At 39.7% G+C, this 26738-nt stretch overlaps 1 protein-coding gene across 2 annotated transcripts in view; it reads right to left on the minus strand.

The window, feature by feature from the left end:
* The window catches only part of ass1 (argininosuccinate synthase 1), a 153886-nt gene that overhangs the window by 30107 nt on the left and 97041 nt on the right, over positions 1–26738 (minus strand). For both annotated transcript variants that reach the window (XM_072565748.1, XM_072565749.1), the window contains exons 10-11: positions 25680–25764; positions 16854–16918 (exon numbers count right to left, since the gene is read on the minus strand). In XM_072565748.1, coding sequence (XP_072421849.1) covers positions 16854–16918; positions 25680–25764 — 150 coding nt within the window. The remainder of the gene's footprint in view (positions 1–16853; positions 16919–25679; positions 25765–26738) is intronic.

Here is a 26738-nt window from a genome sequence, read left to right on the forward strand (position 1 = left end):
TTGCAATACTAGTCCTTGGTCAGCAATAGGGATCAGGATGTAGGCGCACTTTGCTTTGACAGGCGTTTGATGCTAAAAGGTTGTGGATACAAATCTGACTAGTGAATACAGGGCTGCAAAGGCAAAGTGTTGGCAACTGCACATCTGGTTCATAGATGACGTGAAGTCTGACATTTCAAGGATCTTTCGCTCACCCATTTGCAAGAACTCAGAACAACAGCAACAACTCTTCAACCACAGGTACAGATATGAGATGCCCCCTTGGCAACAATCTGCTCATTGTTCATAAAGACCTATTTGATGTGGGTTTACCTTTATAGATCATACATCGCCACTTGCCATTCTAAACAAATTATTGTTTATGTATTAATAAATTCTTGGAAAGATCCCAAAGTATGCAAGCAATCACTGCTATAACATTGGAAACACGGCTTTGAACTTGATTGTCTGATCCTTTATGCCAATGCTGTTTGTGAGACAATCTGTTTTATTGATTTGGTTGTAGGATAAACGTTGGCTGGTTTTCTGGCACTTAATATGAAAAGTTCTTAAAAGGGCTAGTTTTGCCAGCTACTACTAGTCAACTAAAGAGTTGCCTCATCTGCATTCCGTGAATTTCTATCATGTCCTGTATCTGTTATCTTCTGAAAATATGTGGTATTTATTTCTCACTTGATCATGGGTTTGCTTTACAAACTGCCAGTCAAATGGCAGTCATGACAATTTTCAAACATTATTGTGCCTGTGTTTTAATGCAGCTCACAATCATCTGCACAAACTCAAATAAAGGCTTCAACAAAAATCAATATGTGACTATTATTTTCAAAAGTAGCCTTGGAAGATCAGAATCTCTCTCTACCCACAAACCTTGTGTTTGTCAATTAACAATAACCTATAATGGGCCTAACAATTCTTTGATAATCCTGACACAATGTATTCATTGATGTATTTTATATGAAGTGAATTTATCTTTATTAAATGAATGATGCATCAAGTTTTAAAGTGAGGTTGCAGATATAAAGCTTTTTAATTAGGGCTTTTGTTTGACTGGCACACAATGAAAGAACTGTGAAGCTTGAGGTGTTAATGCTAATTTTTGGATTTGTTCACAATTTCCTTTTTCTCTAATCCAGGAAAGAACAGGAGTAAGGAATACAAAACAAAATAAATTGAATACAAAATATTTTGTTTTAAATGTCATGCCTGTGTAAACAAAAGCACAGGCGATTAAAATGTTAATAAACACAGAAACCCATTTATGGCATTGTTTGTCTATTCACAACTGCATAACAATCTGGAAAAAGGTTTAAATGGGACTGTTTACACAAACCTCACATCAACTGTAACAAAGGCAAGCTGTCAACAGTTTCACCTGGCCTTCTTATTCTTTTCCTGGGTTCGCGTCTACATGGTATTTAGATTTTTTAAAAATAGTCCATTTATTTACAGCTAGTTCAGCTTCAAAGTCAGCAAGAAATTGTTAATGTGAATAACCACAACTAAAATAGACAGTTTGATCTCTGCCTCTCTAGCCACCTTGAATGGTAACATAAATGCCAAATAGTTTGCTGTCAGAAGTAGCCAATATGTCCAAAGGGAGGTCGAGTGACCTGTGACTTTATCAGTTTCTGTAAAGGGTAGGAAATCACTTTTATGTCACTGCCTTTACAGATCACTCACTGCCACAGTTAATTGTTGCCATATTGAACAAAGTATTCACTATTTAAAATTTTGTGGGAATTGCAAATACACCGTGATTGAGTTACAGAAAAGATACTGCAGTATGAACAAAGATAGAACTAGAAAATAACATTATAAAACTGTTTCAGAGATATTCCGACAAATGGAAATGACAGCATGATTATATTTTTTGCTGGCCAGTCTTCTTTCTACTTGTCTTGTCCTGAAGCTAAAGGCTGAAATAAGGCTCAATTAATGGCATGCCCAAGTAATCATTATTCCTGAGTGAGGCCAGCCTTTAGCTGGTTAGATTATTAATCAGTTTGCAATGTTTCTGTGCAAGATTTGATTGATGCACATGTGCATCCTAGGACAGATGTCCTAGCTGATTTTTTTCCTCCTTGCTTTCATGAATTGTAGCATCCTGACCCAAACCCACCAACAACTTGCACTGTGTCAAGATACAAGCTATGTGATCTCAGCAAAGGTGAGTTATCAAAACTACAACCTCCTGGTTTGTATGGCTCAAGTCACGAAACATACTTAAGGATCTAAAAGAAAATACCAAACATTCTTTGTGCAACATGACATATTATTCTATTACAATTTCAAGCAACTTTTGTACAAAACCAGATAATGCAGTTTGATTCTAGTTTCAGAAGAGTTATAATTGTATGGGTATATGAATGGGAAAGGTTTAAAGGGATATGGGCCAAATGCTGGCAAACGGGATTAGACTTATTTAGGATATCTGATTGGCTTGGACAAGTTGGAATGAAAAGTCTGTTTCTGCACTGTATATCTCGAAGGATCTCTTCAAGCATGGTTATACTTCGATACACAAAGAATTAATTGTGTACTGTCTCCAAAAGCCACTGCAATAACTTGCCAAAGCTCCTTGAACAGCATTTATATTATCTAGAAAACAAGGGCTGACTAAAGCACCTAATACTATGGGCAATTTAGCATGGCCAATTCACCTGACCTGCACATCTTTGGACTGTGGGAGGAAACCTGAGCACCCGGAGGAAACCCAGGCAGACATGGGGAGAATGTGTGGAGTTTACACAGTCATCCAACGCTGGAATCGAACCTGGGTCCCTGGTGCTGTGAGGGAGCAGTGCTAACCACTGAGCTACCGTGACAACTGTCTCATACTCTTTCACTACAATCTTTTCGTCTCTTTCCATTTGGAAAAAAAGGTGCTACAATGTCAACACAACTCAAAAGTTCTTTAATCGTTTACCCTTAGCTGCAACTACATCCCCTTACATTGATTAGGTTGAACAGTGAGCTGTCTAGAATAAAGTGTTTTCTTTACACCTCCAAAATGTGAAACTCATCTTTTTTGAACTTTCCTCTAACAATTTTAATCTTTGGTTTGCTATTACCCATTCAATGCTTCCTCTTACATCCAATGTTCTTTCCTCTGGCTTTCAATTCTGACAGTGCCTTGTGCAACCCTTCATTGGATTTCCTCAATTTAGTAAAAAAAAAGTTCCTTAGTTCATTTTTCAAAGCTCATCACCAAGAATACTTCCATAACTATCCTTATTACCCTTTGTGAACTCGATTACCCATCCTTTTTACTCCCATTGTTTTATTTTTCTCTGATGGAAAAAAACTGGCTCACAAAATACAGCTCATTATGCTTAGTGTACAATTAATGGGACTTACGAAGGGATGTAAATTATCCCATTAGGTCTTAAGAAGCTTTGAGAGACAGTTAATTATGGTTTTCACAGTTGTTATTGATTTCTATTTAGCTCTGATTACTAGTTAAATTAATTCAAACTCAGAACCCAGAAGTATAATCAGCTGCTCTTATTTACTCTAGTTCGATAACAAACATTCTCTTAAAAAAAAGAAACAAACATTCCCTTCCTATTTTTCCATCATCTTTGGTGTTATTGCCTGGTCATTAATAGGCTTTGCATGTAAATTAATCAATCGGAACATGGGTGATTTAGCGATGGTGGTTAATAAATGAAAAATATCAGAAGTGATTTGATGGTGGGTAAAAAGCCGGTCGGTTATTTGTGATAGCACTTTCGGAAATAAAAGAAAATACCAAACATTCTTTGTGTGACATGTCACATTATTCCATTATATTTTCAAGCAATATTTGTACAAAACCAGATAATGCAGTTCGATTCTAGTTTCAGAAGAGTTCTAATTATATGGGTAAATGAATGGAAAAAGTTCAGAGGGATATGGGCCAAATGCTGGCAAACTGGATTAGATTTATTTAAGATATCTGATTGGCATGAACAAGTTGGAATGAAAAGGTCTGTTTCGTTGCTGTATATCTCTTTGACTAGAATTGAATTATCCATATTAGAGACAGGAATTTTCCTCTGGAACCAGGAAGAGAAGTTGAGTTTCTAGATCCTGAACCTATCCTTGTGGGGACAATCAGTTATTGGCTCCAATTTTCACTGGGGTGCTCCCTTAATTGGTCCAGAGATGGGTTTAGCAGACAAATAAGGGTGGACGTTTGAACCCGGAGAACTAACATTTTCCAGCTGAAAAGGAACAATAGATTGCAATAGATGGCCAGTAAAGGAGAGGTGAAATGTTTTGCACTACAATGGGTCATGCCATTCTCTCTTAACCAGATGTTCAAGAGGTGGGTTCATAATATAGCTGAACAGGTTGTGTATCGACCTGCAAACTCTTCCCTTGCACACCAATGGCAAATGCAGGAGAAATTCCTGGTCAACCACATAATGGAAAGAAAAGTGGAGCCTCTATTATCACTATTTGTAAATCTGGATTACCATGAGAAGTTTTTTTTAAATTCACTCCTGGAATATGGGTGCTGCTAGCATTTATTGCCCATTCCTAATTGCTTTTGAGAAGGTGGCAGGGAGCTATCTTCTTCAGCCACTGCAATCCATTTGGTGTAGGTACATCCACAATGTTGTTAGGGAGGTGTTGGAAGGGTTTAGAGCCAGCAACACGAAGCAATATATTTCCAAATCAGATGGTAGATGGCTTAATCAGGTGGGTGGCATGGTGGCACAGCTGCCTCACAGCGCCAGAGACCTGGGTTCAATTCCCGCCTCAGGCGACTGACTGTGTGGAGTTTGCACATTCTCCCCGTGTCTGCATGGGTTTCCTCCGGGTGCTCCGGTTTCCTCCCACAGTCCAAAAATGTGCAGGTCAGGTGAATTGGCCGTGCTAAATTGCCCATAGTATTAGCTAAGGGGTAAATGTTGGGGTATGGGTGGGTGGCGGGTCGGTGTGGACTTGTTGGGCCGAAGGGCCTGTTTCCACATTGTAAGTAATCTAATCTTAAGTGGAAACTTGCAGATGGCAGTGTTCCCATGTATCAGCACTATTCCAGTTGTGGCTGTAGGATGGAAGATGCCAAGGAAGCCTTGGCGAATGTCTGCAGTGCATCTTTTAGATGGTACAAATGGCTGCCATGAATGTGGTGCCATTCAAATGGGTTGCTTTGTCCTGGATAGTGTCAAGCTTCTTGTGCATTGTCAGAAATGCGCTCATTCAGGCTGGTGGGGAGTATTCCATCAACTCTTGACTTGTGCCATGTAGATGATGGACGAGCTTTGGGGAGTCAGGAGGTGAATTATACACTGCTGGTTTCTGAGCCTCTAACCTGCGCTTGTAGTTATAGTATTTATATAGCTAGTCCAGTTCAGTTTCTGAGCTGAAAATGTGTTGCTGGAAAAGCGCAGCAGGTCAGGCAGCATCCAAGGCAGCACCCAGTTCAGTTTCTGGCCAATGATAACCCCCACGATGTTGACAGCGGATGATTCAGTGATGATAATGATGTTCAATGTCAAGGGACATTGGGTTAGATTCTCTCTTGTCGGAAATAGTCAATGCTTGGCACTTGTATCATACAAATGTTATTTGCCACTTGTCACCCCAAGGAGGAGGTGAGGACTGCAGATGTTGGAGAGTCAGAGTTGAAAGGTCAGATGAAGGCCTTATGCCTGAAAGGTCCACTCTCCCACTCCTCAGATGCTGTCTGACCTGCTGTGCTTTTGCAGCACCACACTTTGACTTGTCAGTCCAAACCTGGATATTGTTCAGGTCTGCCAGCATTTGAATGTGGCCTGCTTCAGTATCTGAGGAGTTGTGAATGGGGCTGAACTTTGTGAATTGATCATCGAACATCTCTACTTCTGACCTTATGATGTAGGGTGCTCTTTGATGAAGCAGTTGAAGATAGTTGGGTCTCAGACACTTGAGGAATTCCTGCTTAGATGACTGATCTCCAAGAACCACAACCATCTTCCTTTATGTTATTTGTAAATCTGGATTACCATGAGAAGTTTTTTTTTAAATTCACTCCTGGAATATGGGTGCATATCTCACCAACAGAGTTCCTCTCCTAATTCTCATTCACTCCAGTTTTTTCTAACACTTCTTGATGCGACACTTCATCAAATGTGGCCTTGAAGTCAAGGGCAGTCACTCTTGCTTCACCTCTGGTATTCAGCTCTTCTGTTTATGTTTGTACTAAGGCTATATTGAGGTCATGAACTGATTGGTCCTGGTGGAATCCAAACTGAGCTTCAGGGAGCATAAATAGATCAATTGGCCCATCAAATCTATTCTTCCATTCAAAGATAATCCTCAACTCCACTTTATTGCTTTTCCCATAACCATTGAATTTCTTACTGATTTAAAACTCAATGCAACTCCATCTTGAATTTACTTAATGACCCACCCTCTGTGCTAATGAATTTTACACCTTCATTACCCTCTGAGAAGAAATTCCTCTCATCTTTGTCCTAACTGAGTGAACTCTTACTGTGAAATCATGCCCTATGATCCTAGACACACTCTCAAGGGGAAACAACACGCATGGGACGACAACATGCATCCTTCTTCAGCAAATCTTAAAACTTGGGTAAGGAAGATCAGTGGGCTGAATGGCTGATGTGGATCAGATTGGTGCTAAGAGCACAATGTGTTGATCCCTATATTGGTTGAAGGGGATTTGGGACTTAATGCCTTGCCCCACTCATAATGGAATTTGCAGCACTGTGGGTGGGATTTGCCTTTGGGCAGAGAACAGACGCATCTCTCAAACTCTTTCTTAATTTTAAGTTGAAAAGATTTAGTGTAGTCAATTCACAACTATGGTGAGGAGGAGACATCCATTACAAGGGCCTCCAGGCTTTTGCAGCAGCTTCCCAGCCTGCAAAATCTTAGTGTGTGTCCTTCATTTGGTCTCAATAGGTTCTTAACAAGCAGTGAAATAAAAGCAAAATTACTCAATGCTGAAGACCTGAAACAAAAACAGGAAGTGCTGGAGAAACTCAGCAGATCTGGCGACATCTGTGGAGAGAGAAACCAAGTCAAATGTTTTAAACCTAATAGTGAGGTAATCTTGCTACACACCATCCAGGGATGGGATGGAACTGGGAATTGGCAAACTGGGGCTATTTCTCATGCCTGATTACTTGAGCCCTAGATTTTAACATATATTTCTTCCCACATAGATTAATTGATAAATATTGGGATGAATGTTACCATAAAGTAGAATGGAGGTACATTTGAAGGCATGAGGCTGACAAAAAGTGACTTGGAAGAGCTCTCTGTGCTGTCCTGCCTCTGAGAAGGTTTCCCAGAGGCAGGCTGACACAGGGATTGATCATTTCCTCCACTAAGGCAAGCAGCCAATCAAGGTTATTCTTAAGGGCCATTTTCCAAACCTACCTGCATTTTCCTGACACTGGGCCAAGCAACTGCTATGAAAAGGCCATAATCACAGCTACACCATTCTTGTGGGCGTTCTTCAATTTTAAATTTTTAGCATGTTTCCAAAAACTCCCTGCACTTACTTTTCTATCTCAGTAGTGCCTTTCACTCCCAATGGATTACTGACTGGCCAGTGCTGTGGGTCCTCTGATTTCCAATTAAGAAGGCCCACTCACCTTAACTGAATGGCAGATACTGAGATCCCTACTTCGGAGCCTACTTCATAAAGTTGTACTGGTGCTTGCCTTAATGAAAATTATGGGCTCAGGATCCACACATGACTCTAATGGGAGGCTAAATGGGAGCCATGGCTAAAATTCAGCCAATGAAACTAAGTCGAGGAGATTGATGACCTTGCTCACTGTCCTGCACCACGCACCATGGCATGCCACTAAAGTAACATGCTCATTACTTCTCAATTGACATGCCTGACATATTACCTGAAAAGAAAATTTATGAGATGTCTGCCTTGCAGCCTAATGGATGCTATTATGGAGGTTATTTTACACAGGAATGAAATTTATAATTGTGTATGCCTTATAGGCATGCAACATTTTGATAACAGATAAGGTAACCATTAGAGTTCAACTGGTTCACTAGATGTCATTGCATAGCTGCACTGATGTTAATGAAAAGTTAACATTCCCTGCTATATTAATAGAAATCAAATGGTACACCATTTCCACTGAGAAATTGACTCAACTGGTCTTCTAACTATTACATCATGGAATGATTAAAAACATTGAGGGGCACAATGGAGCTTACATTAATTGCCATTAACAGGACAAGCTAATTAGTGATTGAATATTAACCACAATTTACTGAGGTTTTCTTCTTTCAGCTGTGTATAACAACATTAAAAGATCCCAGATATTATCAGTTTAAATCCACATTTGTTTGTTGAAATAAGCCACATAAATTAAAATTCCAACTCCAATCCGATGCCCATCAGTTGGGCCTCCATTTGTGTTTTGACTGCAAATCCCCATTCAGTGCCAAGAAACAGTATGTTCATATCTGTATTATTTATAATTTAAGGAAAATTTTGTTTTGGCTGAAATTGTGAAATTCAATTTCATGAACCAGAAGTGGATAACCCAAATCACTGCCGACAGATGGACACAGCCAAACCCTCCAATTGCTTTGTGTCAGACTCAATGGATACTGAGGCCAAGAACAAATTTATTTGATTCAGAAACTTGTATTGCTCCCAATGAAAGCATGTCGTCATAATATACAAAACCAGAACTTTCAGTGCATTTTCCCTGATGAATACTCTTGCAAAAATCTATAGCAGATTCACAAAACAGGTGAATGGATACCCAGGAATTTAAAAACATGCCCAACCTATAGCTTCAAACAAATCTAAAATCTCAAATCCTTCAATACTAATGCTGTTTTAACCGACTGCAGAAAACAAAACAAAGGGAGTGTTATTAGTCCTTTATAACATTTGGGACATATTTTGATTGAAATAAAATTCTCAGTGAAACAAAATGTTTTCAATTGAAATAATTCTGCACAGCATATGTTTATGACGTTGAAATTACGGTAGGCAGACTTCCGCTTCAATTGATACACAGTGTTCCAAAAGATTTATAGACGTTGAAGGGAATATTAGTGCATCTATATTAAAAGATGAGGGATTCCAGTGAACACGTTGGGCTGGATATTTTACTCAGAAAGAGGTAGGACAAGTTGGGAAGTTTTCCAACTTGACAGGTCCATTTCAGTTTCATGGGATCCACGAGACCCAATTTTTGTTGCAGTAGGCGAGGACAGTTTAGGATTGGGTCCACTGAACACAAGAGCAATGCTTTGGTGGATACGGGCATGATGAAGTGCTGAGGTGAATGGTTAGAAGGGCAGACTTGGTTTTGAAGTACTACTGATTCCAGTTGGTTTAAAATACTCTAGCTCTCAAACTTCACATTTACTTTCCCTTTCACTCACTCTCCACGACTACCCCATAACTCCTATGACTCTTCCATTTAACATCCTACACTCACTCCTATGCCCTTTCGTACCCCCATAATATCTTCATACCAATTCATAGCCTGACCCCTTTTATCCCCATAACCAATCACCTTGTGTTCACCATAGGCAGATATCAGGAGAATGTGAAGATGACAGAAAATAAACTTCCAGCAATCTAATATAGTTGTAACTCATATACATTTGACAGTGTCAAATAAAAATATCTTTCAAGAAACCCATTCAAATCTCAAGTGGTAGATCACAAAAAAAAACAAACTTATACTGAGACATCACATCAAAGACAGATAATTCTTCAATAGACTCTTGTCAATCAAACTGTGAACTTAGGAATCCATGTTGAAACTTAGCCCAGCATTCACAATGGTATGATAATAGCCTTTGAGGAAATGTCAATTAAAAAAACTCTAATGAAACTGCACGATCAGATGGAAATCCTTTTTCTAACCTACAAAGATGGGATATCAATTGAAACGTCCAACAGTTTTTTTTAGAAACACTTGTTGATATATAACCCCTCTATTCAGAAGGGTTATAATTACAGGCCACAAGACACACAGTTACAGGCCAGTTAGACTGTTTGTCATGGGGAATACATTAGAATTGAACATTAGTACAATTATGGTTGAGCACATAAAGACACTGAGGACCAGGCAGAGTCCATATGGCTTTGACAAAGGGAGATCATATTTAACTAACTTACTGGAGCCCTATGAATAAAAGGATGTGAATAAAGTGGAGCTTGCAGACATACTATACTTGGATTTTCACAAGGCATGTGGTAAGATGCTGCATCAAAGGTTTTTGTGGAAAATAAAAGCTCATGGTATGAAGTACAACATATCAGCATGGATAGAAAATTGGGTGGCTGGCAGAAAGAACAGAGAGTACGCATAAATGGATTTTTGTTTGATTGGCAGGACATAACAAAAGGAGTTATGGCAGAGTCTGTGCTGAGGCTTCAACTTACAATTTATATCAATGACTTAGATGAACGGAGCAAAGGCTTTTTAGTTAAATTCACAGATGACAATATAGGGAGAATGCATGTTGTGAAGAAGACACAAGGAAGTTGCAGATGAATATAGAAGGATTGAGTCAATTGGCAAAAATCTGGCAGGTGGAGTGTAATTTGGAAAAATGTGAAACTGTTAACTTTGGCAGGAAGGATGAAAAAGAAATTTATACAAATGGAGAACTGCAGAAATCCAATGTGCAGAAGGATTTTGGTTTTCCAGTGCATGAATCATAAAATGATAGTTCACAGACACAGAACGTAATTAAGAAGGCTAAACAGATGATATTTTTTGTTCCGAGTGGAAATGACCATAAAAAGGGTGTAAAGGTGTTATACCTCAGTTATACAGGACATTAGTGAGACCATATGTTGCATAATGTGTGCAGTTTTGATCTTCTTTAAGGAAGAATATGATGTATTGGAGGTGGCTCAGAGAAGGTTTACTGGACTGATACTAGAATTGGTGGGTTGTCTTATTAGGTTGTCTGTTGGACAGGCAGGGCTTGTTTTCACTAGCATTTACAAGATTGAGGAATGACTTGATTGAAATATGTAAGATTCTGAATGGACTTGACAAGGTGGATGGAGAAAGCATGTTTCCTCTTGTGGGTCAGTCTGGACCAGGGGAACTGTTTTAAAATTAGAGGCTGCCTTTTGGGACAAATGAGGAGAAACCTTTTTTGCAATGATGAAACTCTCTGTTGCAGAAGGTGGAGAAGGAAGGTTTTTAATATTTTTAAGGCAGAAGTGGATTGACTCTTGTCAGGTAGAAGAATCAAAGATTATTGGGAATAGTTCAAAATATGGAACTGAAGCACAAGCAGATCAGCCATTATTTCAGTGACTGGTGAAAAATGCTCGATGGGCCGGATGTTCTACTTATGCTACTATTTTGTATGTTTGCATGTTAACAGTATCAGCCTCTTTTTATCGTGTGGAGGAGCAGGGATTGGAAACACTTCAGGTGACAATACATAACCTTATCCACACTTTGAATATTTACATCTACTTCATCAACTGGTGATCTCCACAGTCTGGTTAAGGCCCTTACAACATCAAAACTGAGGTCTGTTTGCTCTCAATATTAAGTTCAACTGGCTCTGCTAGATTTAGGTTACCCTCATGTGTGATTCATATCCAATTCCTTTCCTCTTGTTGGAATGCTCAGCAAATTATTATTTCTTAATATTTCCCTTTTCCATAATATTGGGCGGCACGGTGGCACAGTGGTTAGCACTGCTGCCTCACAGCGCCGGAGACCCGGGTTCAATTCCCGCCTCAGGCGACTGACTGTGTGGAGTTTGCACATTCTCCCCGTGTCTGCGTGGGTTTCCTCCGGGTGCTCCGGTTTCCTCCCACAGTCCAAAGATGTGCAGGTCAGGTGAATTGGCCATGCTAAATTGCCCGTAGTGTTAGGTAAGGGGTAGATGTAGATGTAGGGGTATGGGTGGGTTACGCTTCAGCGGGGCGGTGTGGACTTGTTGGGCCGAAGGGCCTGTTTCCACACTGTAAGTAATCTAATCTAAGTAATCTAATCTAAGTAATTTGTTCATCCATTTCCTCATATAAATGGCCAACAAATTCAAGTGATATTTGATCATCTTTTGGGTGTTTTTAAAATTTAAGGTAAAATACATTCAAAGTGTTTTTTGTCCCCAAATAAAAGATGTTATTTTCTAGAGATAGCAGGTCAATTGTACATCAATACACCTATATAGAGGATTGGAATGGCCGCAATATGTGCCATTAGATTGTGAGGAATTCATTTAAAGTTTCAAAATAAAGTATTATATAAATGTAAATACTTTTAATAAATTTGGTGTAATAGCTTTTCAGTGCCAGTTCTCAATTCAAAGTGTTCATTACTAGCTTCCTTACCACTACACACAATGTAGAGAGGGGAAAAATATCAGTGTTGTCAACATTATATCACCTACAATGGTATATATTATGGATTTGCCCACGTAATTTCTTCTGTAAGACACTATTACTTCTCTATACAATCTGTTAACCAACATTATACACCTACTCAAGCATTAAAGTGTTTAATGCCCACCAATACATATATCTGGATGAAGTAAGTAGAGAAAAATAGATTTTTTAGATCTGATTATGAGACAGACTCAAAAATGGCCACTACAAATCATAAACTCAGATTTCTAGAAATAAATTGCAGATCTGTGAATACTGAAAACGAAAAAACAAAACAAGCTAATATTTCAGGAATACGAAACCCTTAGACAGTTAAGTGGTCTTGGCTCTCTTTACTGACAAGGCCTCCAAGAACTTTCCTCCATTTTCTGACTTATTTTAAATCTCAGATTTTAGGAATTTCTGTTTTTCACTTATTCATGGTTTGGGTAAAAAGAGAGAGAAATGTCACACACTCTGTCTGAAATGGGAGCAGCAGATTAGCTCACCTTGCACCTTATGAAGGATGCATTGGGTTGAATTCTTGCAGAGTTGGGCTGACTCTACAAAACTTTAAAAATGTTGTATGGAACATGATTCCTGGATACCCAGCACAAGTAAGTTTTGCCGATGAGAGATATGGATGCGGATAGCCATTCGACACTCTCAAATAGGGTAGATAACTGTGACCACTTTCACAATTTTCATCGATTTGGACCAGCTTCAAGGAGTCTTGGTTCATGTCCCAAAGAGTAGTCATGAGTATATTCTGGATTTAGGAACCTTTTGAAATATATGTTTAAAATATCTTATCCACGCCTCTGCCATGTCCAATCATTCAGTACATGCAAAGTACAGAACAAAAGGAGCTATATAATAACAATGGCAAATCTTGAAGTGCTCATGAGAAAGCTACTGTTCTAAAATTTGCTTTTAAAAAAAACTGTTGTTCTCACAAATGTGCTTATACTACTATCCTTCAATAAAGGAAGCTTCACTTTATTTCTCACCTCTTAGTCTTGTCCAAATAAGCCTACAGATAGGAGAAAAACAGGGCAAAGAAAAGGCAACTTATTCTGGGAACTGCATCAACAGAAACAGATGGTAGCATATTGGTTTCTCCAGATGACCACACTATGAATACTTGACTGAACTCCAGGACTCTTAAATGGATTAGCTCAGGTGGAGTCAATTTACAAAGTCTGGAGTGTTAACTTTGATTGACATTCGTATGTGAAGAAAATAAATTATACATTCAAAAAACATCAAACAATTGGATGTTTACTAGACAGATTGTGTGGTGCAAAGTGGGATGAAGCTTCCAGTATGGAAAGTATGAAATGTAGGGTCTAACAATTTTATCAGGTTTTAAGAGTAGTAGATTTCTTCAGACTAAAATCAATTTTCAGAACAAATTTTTAAATGATTGTATTTTTCATGAGCATTTCATTGCTATTACATTACTCATTGGTTCTATACATTGTGTATACTGGGTGGAGGAGCATGGAGGGGGGTAGGAAGCAAGGAAAACAGTGAATATGGGGGCCATTGATGCAAAATGTTTGTCAAGTCAGGAAATTTCCTGATTCAAGCTTCTTGTCTCCTTAACAGGAGTACGGCCATTATTGCTTACTTAACCACAAATTCAATGATTTATTCATGTAAGTATGGTGTGATGAGAAGCATTGTTTTGGCTTTGAGATTGTTGTAAAATTCTAATACAGCCAACAAACTGAAGTGAAATGTAAACCAAAACGTTGCACGAGATGATTACATTTTGATCACACTTGTAAAGGTTAAGCATGGCACGAAAGTATAACAGACTGTCAAAGTGCAGGAGGCCACTCAGTCCATCATGTCGACACAAGCTGTCTGAACATTTTGCCAAATTGTGTACTTCCTGCACATTAAGTGATTATTTGAATAAGAACAATAGTTTCATTAGCTCAAATGAACCCGCTTCCAACACACTTCCAGGCAGTGCATTCTATATCCTACTTGCTGTATGTAAAAGTCACATCAATTACCTTTGCTTTTCTTGATATTAAAAAAATCTAGTAGATCTTGGATTGCAGAAAACCGTTTCCAAATTTGTGAATGACATGAAACTTGACAGCATTGTAAACAATTAGAGGGACAATCAGAACTCCAAATGTGTGTAGACAAGTCAGTGGGCTGGGCAGGCAGGTAACAGATGAAGCTCAGTACAGAGAAGCAAGACATAATACACTTTGGTACAAAGAATATGGAAAGACAGTATAGAATAAAGGGTACTATTCTAAAGTGTGTGCAGGTCCAGAGACTTGGATGTTTATGTACATAAGTCATTAAAGGTGGCAGAACTGATAGAAAGAGCTATTAATAAAGCATGCAGTATTCGAAGTTTAATTTATAGGCTCATATATTGAGATTGTGTATTCCTTGGAGAGGAGAAAGCTAAGAGGAGATTTGCTACAGGTTGTCAAGATGGTGACAGACCTGAACAGAGTGGATGGGGAGAAGTTGGTTCTCATTGCTTTTACAAGCATGAACAACTTCTCCCCATCCATTCTGTTCAGGTCTGTCACCATCTTGACAACCTGTAGCAAATCTCCTCTTAGCTTTCTCCTCTCCAAGGAAAGCACAGTCTCAATATACATCCCTATTAATTAAACTTCGAATACTGCATGCTTTATTAATAGCTCTATCAGTTTTGCCACCTTTAATGACTTATGTACATAAACATCCAAGTCTCTGGACCTGCACACACTTTAGAATAGTACCCTTTATTCTATACTGTCTTTCCATATTCTTTGTACCAAAGTGTATTATGTCTTGCTTCTCTGTACTGAGCTTCATCTGTTACCTGCCTGCCCAGCCCACTGACTTGTCTACACACATTTGGAATTCTGATTGTCCCTCTAATTGTTTACAATGCTGTCAAGTTTCATGTCATTCACAAATTTGGAAACGGTTTTCTGCAATCCAAGATCTACTAGATTTTTTTTAATATCAAGAAAAGCAAAGGTAGTTGATGAGAAGGAGTTCCATTACAAACTTTATAAAGTTCCTGATGAAACCAGATGCCTTACCAGTTTAATTTATAATAATTAATAAGTTCCCACTAAATATATTTCTGGTCAGGAGTAATTGCCATTTGAATGTAGCCTGACCAGTTTTCTGAAATAGGATTTTACTTTCTTTAAATCATTATGAAATTCCTATAATGAGTCTATGGGTATATCCAGTGGAGTAGCTCAGCTGTGAATTCAGAAGAGTCATATATTCTATTGTGCAGTAGGTGAAACTGACTTCAGGGGTCCTAAACAAATTTTATTTGATGGTGGGGGGGCAGGTTGTTGAATGGCAATTAATGAGGGAGAAAATTATCAATATGGATTTCTGTTGTTTATTGCAGACCAGTGACCTCTGCTGGTAGAGCATGTACATGAATCTCAAGCAATGGAGGAATAAGTTGACAAATGATGGCCCCAGTAGTCAATTAACCTGCTGGTATTGACCATCAAGTCCTGAAGCTAAAGAACAGCCAAGTGGTTGCAATACTGAAGAATGATTACAATTTTATACTGAAAAAAGAAGTCAACCTTCATAATGGAGAGAATGCATGGGGAAAATTCCAGGACTTTTTTTAAAATTGAAGGTTTTATGTATACCCTCACCAAGCCATGCATCATTCTGACTTTTGGGTAGGCTGTCTGCTTGTAGGCCTGCACCAATGTGGTTCGAAATTTAGTTGGTAGGACACAAGTGAGAGGTGCAGCTTAGATTGTTTATCCATATAGGAAGTGGGTGGCTATCGGTTAGCATCATTCAGATGGTATGCCATAGATAGGTAATTCACCATGTTGATATGATCCTGTATTTCAGTATTCCACCTTGCACTATATGCAGGGTGGAACGCTGAAATATAGGGTTGTGCAGCTCTTTAAATAATCTTTAATAAATGATTGCCCCAACTAAGTTTAAAGCAAACAGGTGAATTAGACTATAATTTGTGTGGTCTAACTCACAGATCAGTCACCAAAGTGTTTTGGTGGGGAGGGTTGGAGTTTAAGCAAATTTCAGTTGTAAACTACAGTAGAAACAGATGATTAATCAGGCTTTATCTGAAAAGCCTGATTGGCACAGTACATCCGTTAATATCAAGATAATTTCCCTGTATGCAATCAATGTAAAAGTGAAGGAATACAATCTGATCACAAAAATTAGTGACTGGCATTCTCATTTGGTGGATTTAATGGAATCCATTTGAAACATTTTTAAGGAAACAAACAAAAACTTCATTATTCCACTGAGTTTTCTAAACATTACTCATACATGTTTTCCTTTAAATATATGCCTGCAAGTAGATATGACACCACTTGATTGATAAATCAATCTCATTAATGTTGCAGGCAGACAAAGCCTGTCACAATATCAGAAAACACTGATGTATCAAGTTGGCTGCTATTTAAAACACAGGAGTGAAATGGATGTAAAAATATTATATAAAGCACGAGGAGTCCCTTACCACGCGATTTCATGCCAATGAAGCGATTCTCCACGATGTCTATCCGTCCAACCCCATGCTTACCTCTGAAAAAGGCAGAAGACGAATGATATAGTTCAATTTCCTTTTCAGGCGGGTGAATCACCCCCATAAAGGTACAACAGGGCATTAAAGTAATTGGCTCAAGTGATGTAGACATTAATATGGTTGAGGTTAAAAAGGGCCAGTCAACTGAGAGACAGTGAGATAAACTCACACAATAAACATTCTGCCTCATTAAAGGATGTCAAAATTTTTTAGGATGGCTGCACAATTCCAAGGCACACAGCCTGGCACTTTGTCGGGCCCTGAATGGGAGTGAAGTCAGATTAGAATAAAATGAGACTGATCTTTTCACACACTTTGAAGGGAGATGTCGAGCAGTGCACAAAGAGGCAATTCTCCAGGTCGACAGCATGCTGTTGAAGCTCTGCAATATGAGGAGCAGCTGATTAAATCCGGAAGAAGACCTCCAAGGCTGCCACATTCAGGGTACACAGACAAAAATCCATGCAAAATTCTCACAGTCCAGTCTGCTATAGGCAGACACTCAGGACCATCACAGTAGGCCCACAGGAGAAAAAAAATACAGTAAATCCAATCTCATTTATATATGTCTATTCAGCATCACATAAAAACTCATTGCAATGCAAATCCTGCTTTCATCTTGCAAGCTCACAGCACTTAAAGTGGCTTTTGAGGAAGAATAGTGACCGAGGAAGTTGACAATTAAAAGTGACAGTAACCAGGAGACAAGATTTTTAAAAAAAAATAAACCTTTTTAACATCACAGCTGTATTCATACAAGCCTTATTGTGTGTGTGAAGTCATTTTGCCCAATCTTTTTAAATACCAGTTTAAATGGGGATAAAGCAAAGTTTTATATCATTGTACTATTTTGTCCCAATACAACACATAATTGCTGTGTCACGCATTCTTTAATGAAGAAAACAAAACAATAAAGTAATATCTAAACAAAACTCAGTTGATGCTTGTTTTATTTAACACTGCATAAACCTTTTCCCAGGCCTTTTATCCTTCAATAGACTGAGCCGACATTAAAATCACATCAGTTTCAAATGGAGACTAACTGAATTTTAAATTATATTTTACTATTTTAAAATATACAGATTTGGGATAAAAAGAGAATAAAATTAAAATGTCATACCAGGAATACAGAGATCTCCTACTAGTGAGCACTTACAATTGAGTTTTCCCAACTCCTGAACAATGTGGGCAATAGCAAGTCAGTTGGGAAAATATGGCAAGATTAGTGAAAACAGGTTTTAAAAATCAAGAAAAAGTCAGATTCTGTACCAAGTATTAAATGGTGAGATGAGAATCTCAGTTAGCGACGAGAGTCCTGTTTGTATGTATTACAAGTTGATCTTGCCTGATTCATATGCAATTTATTATTCTCCCACACACCGGATTGAAACTAGATAGCGACAATTCCCGACATGAAAGGCAGAGTGGGTACCAGGCAGTTCAAGCTTGTTGCCTGCTTCTCCACGCCTCCATCATGGACAGCACTCTCCAACATCTCGGGGAATGTTCTATGGCCACTGATCACCAGCACTCTCATCCCCCATCTAAGGAGGCTGTCACCAGACAGGTAAAAGTGGGGGTCGAGAGTGTGGTGTTGGAAAAGCACAGCTGGTTAGGCAGCATCTGAGGAGCAGGAGAATCGTCATTTCAGTCGTAACCCCTTCATCATGAAGGAATTATGCCCGAAATATCGATTCTCCTGCTCCTCGGATGCTGTCTGACCGGCTGTGCTTTTCCAGCACCACACTTTTGACTCTGATTTTCAGCATCTGCAGTCCTCACTTTCTCCTCAGACAGGTAGAAATCTCACCAAATCATCCTACCATATCTCCAAAATACATGGCATACAGTTCTCCACTTCTGTGATGCACTTTAAATAATACCAGCACTGTGCACCGTATTGCTGCTGTCAGACCACTTTGCCCACAATGACAACACCCAGCTCATTGATTAGACCAGCGTGCACCTCAGGAAACCTCTCATTTGTTCTCTTATCACTCACTTAATGCATGCCTATGTGGATGCTCACAACACCTTTGCGTTCCTGGCCTTGCTTTTTTGTACTTTGCCACCTCATTCTGAATTTGGGCCACAATACTTCTATCCTGTCTTGCTGTTTAGCACAGATACAAAGCTTGTCATGATTGTCAGCAGTAATCAGTCAAGAGATGGACAAGCCGATGTTGGGCTACGTCAATGTCACACGTTCGGCATATGCATCAAATATGCTTCAAATGTTTCAACCAAATGGCCATGCCTTCAATTCTTAAGGGAGTAATCCTTGGTCAAATTAAGAAAGACTCCCAACAGTCAGGGGGTTTTAGCCATAGTTAATCAAGCACAGCACGTGATCGTGGTCTAGAGGCCTGGGCAGTCAGTCAGTCAGCTGCTTGGAATGGTCTAGTTTAAGGTTTCCATAACACTACAGAAGGAGGAGTGGGCCACAGTCAATCCTGCAGTCCAGTGCAATCAGTTTGGGAAGTCAGTCTGGGAGGTGTACGGAGGACAGTCATAGTCTGCTTTCTCATCATTCAGGGTGTCTGTTCAAGTCAGTTAGGGGGATAGGCCATAGTCAGTCTTGGGGGTGTGCTCAATGAAGATCAAGGAGGGTTATCAAGGACCACTGCTGTGGTAGAAACCTGGAAAGATAAATTGAGGGTAATGGAAGTAATCACTGGGATGTAGAAGGAGCAATAATTGTGAAAGGGGGGAACTCAATATACAAGGGTCAGAGATTATAGTGCACAGGAGGATATGGGTTACTGGTGAATCTCATTGTCAGTTGCAACCATCCTGGCTTCATAGTTAAACATGATCGTTGGTATCACTGAGCTGTGTAACTGGGGTTCAGAATGCAATGTTGGGAGATGAAAATGTAAATGAAAGAATTTAGTGGGAAAATCTGCAAGCTCAGTACTGATGGATTAACAGGGAATGCAAGAAAGGTACATGGAGCTCCACATAGGCCCCTTGATTAGGGTGAGGTTGCAATTCACTCTGCTAAGTGTGATGCATGATGCGTTTCAGCCTCATGCAAATTGTAATTCTCCAATGGAAATTCTGCAATTGTACTTGTAGTGGATTGAGTAAGTTTTTTTTGTCTCTGTCTGGGCACCCAGGCTTGACTTGTGAGCAGTGCAAGACCCTTCAAGAGACAACTGCATTAATCTAGTCCTTTCACAATACAGATGGAAGAAGTTTGTAATCGTGGTACGCTGCATGTGAAATGCATGCAGTATCTACCTGTGCAGGACACAAATCCACAAGCAATCTTGGCCATTACAGATTGATCATAATCAGCTTTGGGAAGTAGGAGTAGTAATCACAAGTGATCTTAAAAGTCTCACTGTGGGCCACAATTCACAAAGAAAATCCAAGACCTCATAGGCAAAGCAAGGGCACAGAAATGATTTCCCCTGTATGTATTTGCCAACATTCTTATATGCAATGCAGACTTTCTTCATGGAGGGTGGGGGAGGGGAAAGGTATTAATTATCCCAGTATACATACAATTCTTACTGTAATTGCATAAGATGGCCTGTGCTGCATACATTGGAATAATGCCCCTATGTCAAAGGCCTAAGTACAGGTAATCCATGACCCTTCTGGTCAGAGTCTCCCATGTCACACTACATGGAGAACTATGCTAAACTGTCATTTGTGTGTGATGCAAATGCAGACTGTTCACACTACTAAGAAAATGCTCTGTTTCTGATGTTCCCACATAGATTCATTGGACTGAGAAATGCACCCAGTCACAGCAGGGATCATTGCTGCTGTGGCCAGGGTGATACTAAGATGCAGAAATGGAGGAGGAAGCCCAGGACCAGCATCAACCTCTAGTGGATGCCAAACAGCTTCTATGTGAGCAAATTTCACCTGGAAGTTCCCTTCAGTATTCACAGCAGATAGGGGAGGCCAAGAGTCTATTGTTCTCAATGCTATTACCTCCTATGAGCAAGGTGAATTGCTGCCACATAGTCAAGCTGTCCCAAGACAATGTAAAAGAACTATGCAATTCCCGCCTCAGGCGACTGACTGTGTGGAGTTTGCACGTTCTCCCCGTGTCTGTGTGGGTTTCCTCCGGGTGCTCCGGTTTCCTCCCACAGTCCAAAGATGTGCAGGCCAGGTGAATTGGTCATGCTAAATTGCCCATAGTGTTAGGTAAGGGGTAAATGTAGATGTAGATGTAGATGTAGATGTAGATGTAGGGGTATGGGTGGGTTACGCTTCGGCGGGGCGGTGTGGACTTATTGGGCCGAAGGGCCTGTTTCCACACTGTACGTAATCTAATCTAATCTAATCTAATCTAATGTCAGTACTGGCACAGGACTGCAACCCAAAAGGGGTGGATGGTCATCCTACCCTTGTGGCTGTTGAGGAGATAACTGTGCTAAATTTGTATGCAGCTTGCTGCTTCCAGTGATTCATTGACAACCCATGCTTGTTTCATTATTTATTCATGGGATGTGAGCATTGTAGCCTGGGCCAGCATTTATTGCCCATTCATAGGTGTCCTCGAGAAAGTGGTAGTGAGCTTTCTGTAGGGCCACCCACAATGTCATTAGGGAAGGAAATACAGGATTTTGACACTGAAGGAAAGGAGACATATTTCCAAATCAGGGTGGAAAATGGCTTGAGGAGGAAGCAGGTTGTGGTATTCCTGTGCATCTGCTGCTTGTTCCCTTCTATTTGAAGTGGTCATGGGTTTGGAATGTGCTGTCTAAGAAACTGCATGAATTTCTGCAGTGCATCTTGTAGATGGTACATAAAAAACAAACTGGGGATGCTGTAAATCATAGACAAAAACAGAAATTGCTGGAAAAGCTCAGTAGATCAGGTGACATCTGTGAAGAGAAATCAGAGTCAAAGTTTCAGTTCAAGTGACCCTTTCTCAGAACCTAGTACACTGCTGCTACTGACGTTCAGAGGTGGAGGGAGCGAATGGTGTCAAGCTTCCTGAATGTTGTTGGAGCTGCACTCTCGAGGCACGTGTGGAGTACTCTATTACATTCTTGACTTGCGCCTTGTAGATGATAGACAAGCATTGGAGAGTCAGGAGTTGAGTTACTCACTGCAAGATTCTGGTCTGCTCTTGTAGCCACTGCATTTATACAGCTGATCCAGTTCAGTTTCTGGTCAATGGTAACCCCTAGGACATTGATAGTGGATAATTCAATGATGGTAATGCTACTGAATGTCAGAGGGTGCTGCTTAGATTCAATCTTGTAGGATATTTTCATTGCCTTGCACTTGTTAGCTTGATATAATCCAAGTCTTGCTGCATTTGGACATGGACTGCCTCAGCACCTGAGGAGCTATAAATGGTGCTGAACATTGTTTGCTGACCGAACAATGGAAGGAAGGTCATTGATGAAGCAGCTGAAGATGATTGGGCCGAGGACACCACTCTCCTGAGTGACGTCCTTAAGCTGAGATGACAGACCTCCAACAACCACAACTATCTTCCTTTGTGGCAGTTAAGGTGACAGCCAATGGAGAAATCTTTTCCTGATTTAGCTCTTCGGTTCATGTTTGATTCCAGGCTAATGAGTTCAGGAGCTGAGTGGAAGGAACCCAAACTGAGCAGGTTATTGATACTGCTTGATGGATGTGCATGACACCTTCCATACTTTCCTGATGATCAAGAGCACTGATGGGTGCCAATTTGCCAGGTTGGTTTTGGCATTGTGGGTGTCCCAACAGAAAGCTCACTACCACTTTTGTGTACAGGACATAACAGGGCAATTTTCCACATGGGTAGCTGTACTGGAACAGCTTGGATAAGGGCGCAGCAAATTATAAAGCACATATATATTCAGTACCATTGCTGGAATTCCTTAGCAGTAGGAAAAAATAGCCATTGTTTGGTCAATATCACATTGTGGACCAAATTCATAGCTTTAAAATATGCTCACATCCCAGATTAAAATCGGCATTTTAAAATCTGAATCAGAAGTGTCAACATATTAAAAAAGAAACTAGTTAAGTGCTTAAAGACAGACAGAATAAAGGGTATGGTGACAGATGTATTGAAGTAAGGTAGTGGAAGGCTCATGTGAACCATAACCAGAAACCTGTTGAGTGGGATGGTCTTTCCTAATCTAAGGGACAGAAAAAAGTTAAAGGAAAGAAATGAAAAGAAGCAAAAAACAAAATGTTGAGAGCATCGATAATCGTTATTTTGGCCAACTCCAATTATTTGGTTACAGAAGCCATTATAGCCACTGAATCTAATCGCAAGTTTTAATACTTCATTTCAGGCACAGAATCTTTAGCAAGGTCAGCAATGGTAATACAGACTTTTGTACATAAAACTTTTATGCCCATGTACTTTAAATCTTTATATTTGTATTTGAGCTTTTTATCCTTAAACATCTTTCAGCAACATTCCTGTAAAACCTCACCTTTCGTCTTACTGAAAGCAGAAAGCTTTGCAGTAGGCTATTTTTACATTTAAACACTTGAAAACAAAAAATGGGACTAACAATGAGCTATACAAATTTGCAGTTCATGGACCTTAGGATATGTTTGGTGTAGTAGCTGTGACACAGAAGGATAAAACCGAGGTATAACTGCTACTATGACCCATTGCTTCGTCAGTCGGAGCTTGTGGTTTTCCAACCTACAAGACCCAAAAACTTTCACAATTAAAAAAAAACTGGTCAGAATCCAGACCACTTGTCTAACTTGGACCCACCTATCAACAGTGGGGTACTCTTCCTCCTATCTAATCGTACTGTATAAATCAAAGAGTATGGGAGAAAATAATTGAGTTGGAAGCCTTTTATTCACATAGATCACGTAAGGGACAGGTGGACATTACAAGGAATTTTTAACTGAATTAATATGAAAAGCAAACATGCACTGAATAGAATTTGCCAATTATTAGATTGTGAATGATTGAGTAATCCCATCTTTATTGTGTGAGGAGTGCTGTCATTGGATTTGTGCATGCTCAGGTAGAGTACCAGCTACTAGCTGTGCTAGCAAGAAGCTCTATCTTCTGGAAAATCTGAGAAATTGCAGCGATCTTGCACAACTAATGACATCTTGCAACAACTGCAACTTCCCACCACAGTTGTGTTAGGTGGTCAACAAACTGGGGCCCAAGTTACGGCGCCAAAAGATGCAGGGGTGTTCTTCATTTTCAGTTAAAACTTTTCCAGTCGCCCTTTGCTGGGTGTACATTTGGCACCTGGCATTCCAAAGGCCATTTTAAAAAAAATGATAATTAATAAGTTTGTTAATACGTCAACTTAAGTGAATATTGAACTGACCACACAATATAAGAAGGTCGGCTTGGGCAGATGAGCAGGTTTAGGAATGCTATTTTTAAAACTCAACTGGTTAAAAAGACAAGAAGGGAAGTTGGGATCATATATCCCTTGGTGGGGGCAACATCCTCACACCCACTCCTGCCCCTCTGTTACATTCTGTATCTTAGAGGGAAAAATCAGTTTAAAAAAAAATCATATTCTGGTCATTCTGGAGATTCATTTTGAGATATACAAGATTGATAGGACCAATATGTTTCATTTGCAAGTTCTACTGGGTTTTCCTTATGGGCTGGTTACCAAAACCAGATCCACCCCTCAATTCTGGTGTTCCTAAATCCTCTCTTTGCAATAGCTCTCCCGGATTCAAATAAATTTTATCCTGGGGCCTACATGCAATCCTTGCAGCACCCACAACAGAGTTCTGTCACCATTGATTAGCTGACAGGTGGGACTTGCTCTCAGTGATGAGTGGAATTCAGATCTTCAACTCCTTGAGGCTGCCCGAAGTACATTAGGTTACCCCACAGCCATTTTGTAATGTTTCAGTTCAGGACTGAGGTTTCTTCCAGGGGAAAGGGGGTAACTGTATGAAACCCCTATCCCAAATGGAAAGTTCAGCGCACAGTTTTTGGGATATGGTATGAAGTACACTGCGTCTAAAAATAATGAATTTAGTGTCTGAATAGAGTTTGCATGGCTGGTTAGATAAACTTGACCACTGCATTCAAACATGAACTAGAAACCCTATAGTATTAGGAGTTTCTGACACAGGATATTTAAAGCTGCCCCAACATTTAGGAAACAAACTAAAATCTTTTGTTTCTAACCCTGCTGTGGCCTACGAATTCAAAAGTAAAATGTTTAACCTCTACAATCTTCCCTTCATCCACACCACTCAAGACTACCATCGACTATTTTTGGGTTCTAAATCTCAGCTGACAGTTACTCTTGTGAAAAATGTAATGCTCTGGTGTACTGAATTCCCAGCCTTCTTTTCTTTCTCTGCAAGTTGACCTACGGCATAGAGTAAAACAGTGACCTGTTCCCACATGCAACTTTCCATCTCGATTTTCTTCACTTTGCTGAGGATAGTACCAGCGAACGGCTAACATTACCCTTTTTGCCTCTATACCTTTCATTCAAATCATAGGGCCTCTGTCAAGTATCATATTTACTGTATAAATTATTGATATTTTATTGATTTCAAATACATGACTTAAAATGCAACTCAGATAGAAACTTGAAAATAGTATTCCAAATCTTAATGTTTAGAACTTATTCACGTGGAACTTATTCTCAACCTATTTTACCACTTTTGAGAGTGAACATACAATTCGCAGGAGCATGGTAATGGTGATATTTCATATGGAGACAAAGAAATTTAAATAAAGTCAATCAATTTTTTTAGTCCCAAAGACAGGGAGCCAGTTTGCTAAGAATAGTAAATTGTTGAGGGAAACAAATTTTGCAATAAACTTACCCAATGTCATTGAGGTACATGAACAGTTCAAGGGGCGAGGTGTGAGTAGTCTTGTCCCCCAGGTTGGTGACCTTGACAGGGACACCTGCAGCAGAGCAAAAAGAGGAAAGCATTTCAAGGCAAAGGATCGCTAACTTCATGGCTGTTGCATTAAATGGGGCTGACATATATGAACTATGAATACACCCTAGTAACTAAGAGCACAGTGGGCCTTGGCTAAGGAAGCTGCATCAAGAGACATAAAAACTCCTTTCTTTCGGGCCGTGAAATCATGACCAAGCCCTTTACTAATTAAATTTCACACTTCAGCATTGTGTATGCCACAGCACCTTCTGTCCCACCAGTACCTCATGCAGGCTGGACAAATGAGCGAATAGAATGGGCTTTTTCAGGCTGATAAATAGAGGGGAGCGCACATTGCACGGTCGGCATGCACACATGCTCCACATTATCCTGCCCTACAAAGGTGAATGTCTGTAGTAGTCCATCAAGAGGAATAACCCCATGAATTAATCATTGCCCAAAACAGGCAAAAAAGGAGATGTCATTGGCCTTCTTATTAGCTGCACGAAATGAGCAATAAATGAAACAGGAAGCAGTTGGGGGTGTGGAAGGAGGAGAAGCAGAAAGCCAGTCTCTAATCTCCTTCACATCCATCTGTCTACCTTATTAGCATATAGCACAGCAATCAGTTGCCAATCAGAGTAAAATAGCCTTTTTAGCCTTTTCTCTATAAAATGTAAGCTCCACATTAATGATTACTAAACCCCGACAAATTTTTGCGCCTGTTGTATTGTCCTCCACTCAGCCTCGCGAGCACCAACATAGTCATTCTGTTGTCCAAAAAGCTACTTAAGTCTGAAAATAGTTAATAATTAGATTAAAACTTCAAATAAATTAACTCTAAGCTGAATAGTTATCGCAGGGGGGCTTAGTCCACTACAGCCATTAAAATGTATTAGATTTTAGGGCATCTATTCCCAGACACAAAGGACCGTTAACATAATAGTGCTGTAGAGATGCAATGCATTGCTTTTTTGAAATAAAAACACAATAAAA

The sequence above is a fragment of the Chiloscyllium punctatum genome, chromosome 49 (assembly GCF_047496795.1).
Source record: "Chiloscyllium punctatum isolate Juve2018m chromosome 49, sChiPun1.3, whole genome shotgun sequence".
Lineage (NCBI taxonomy): Eukaryota > Metazoa > Chordata > Chondrichthyes > Orectolobiformes > Hemiscylliidae > Chiloscyllium > Chiloscyllium punctatum.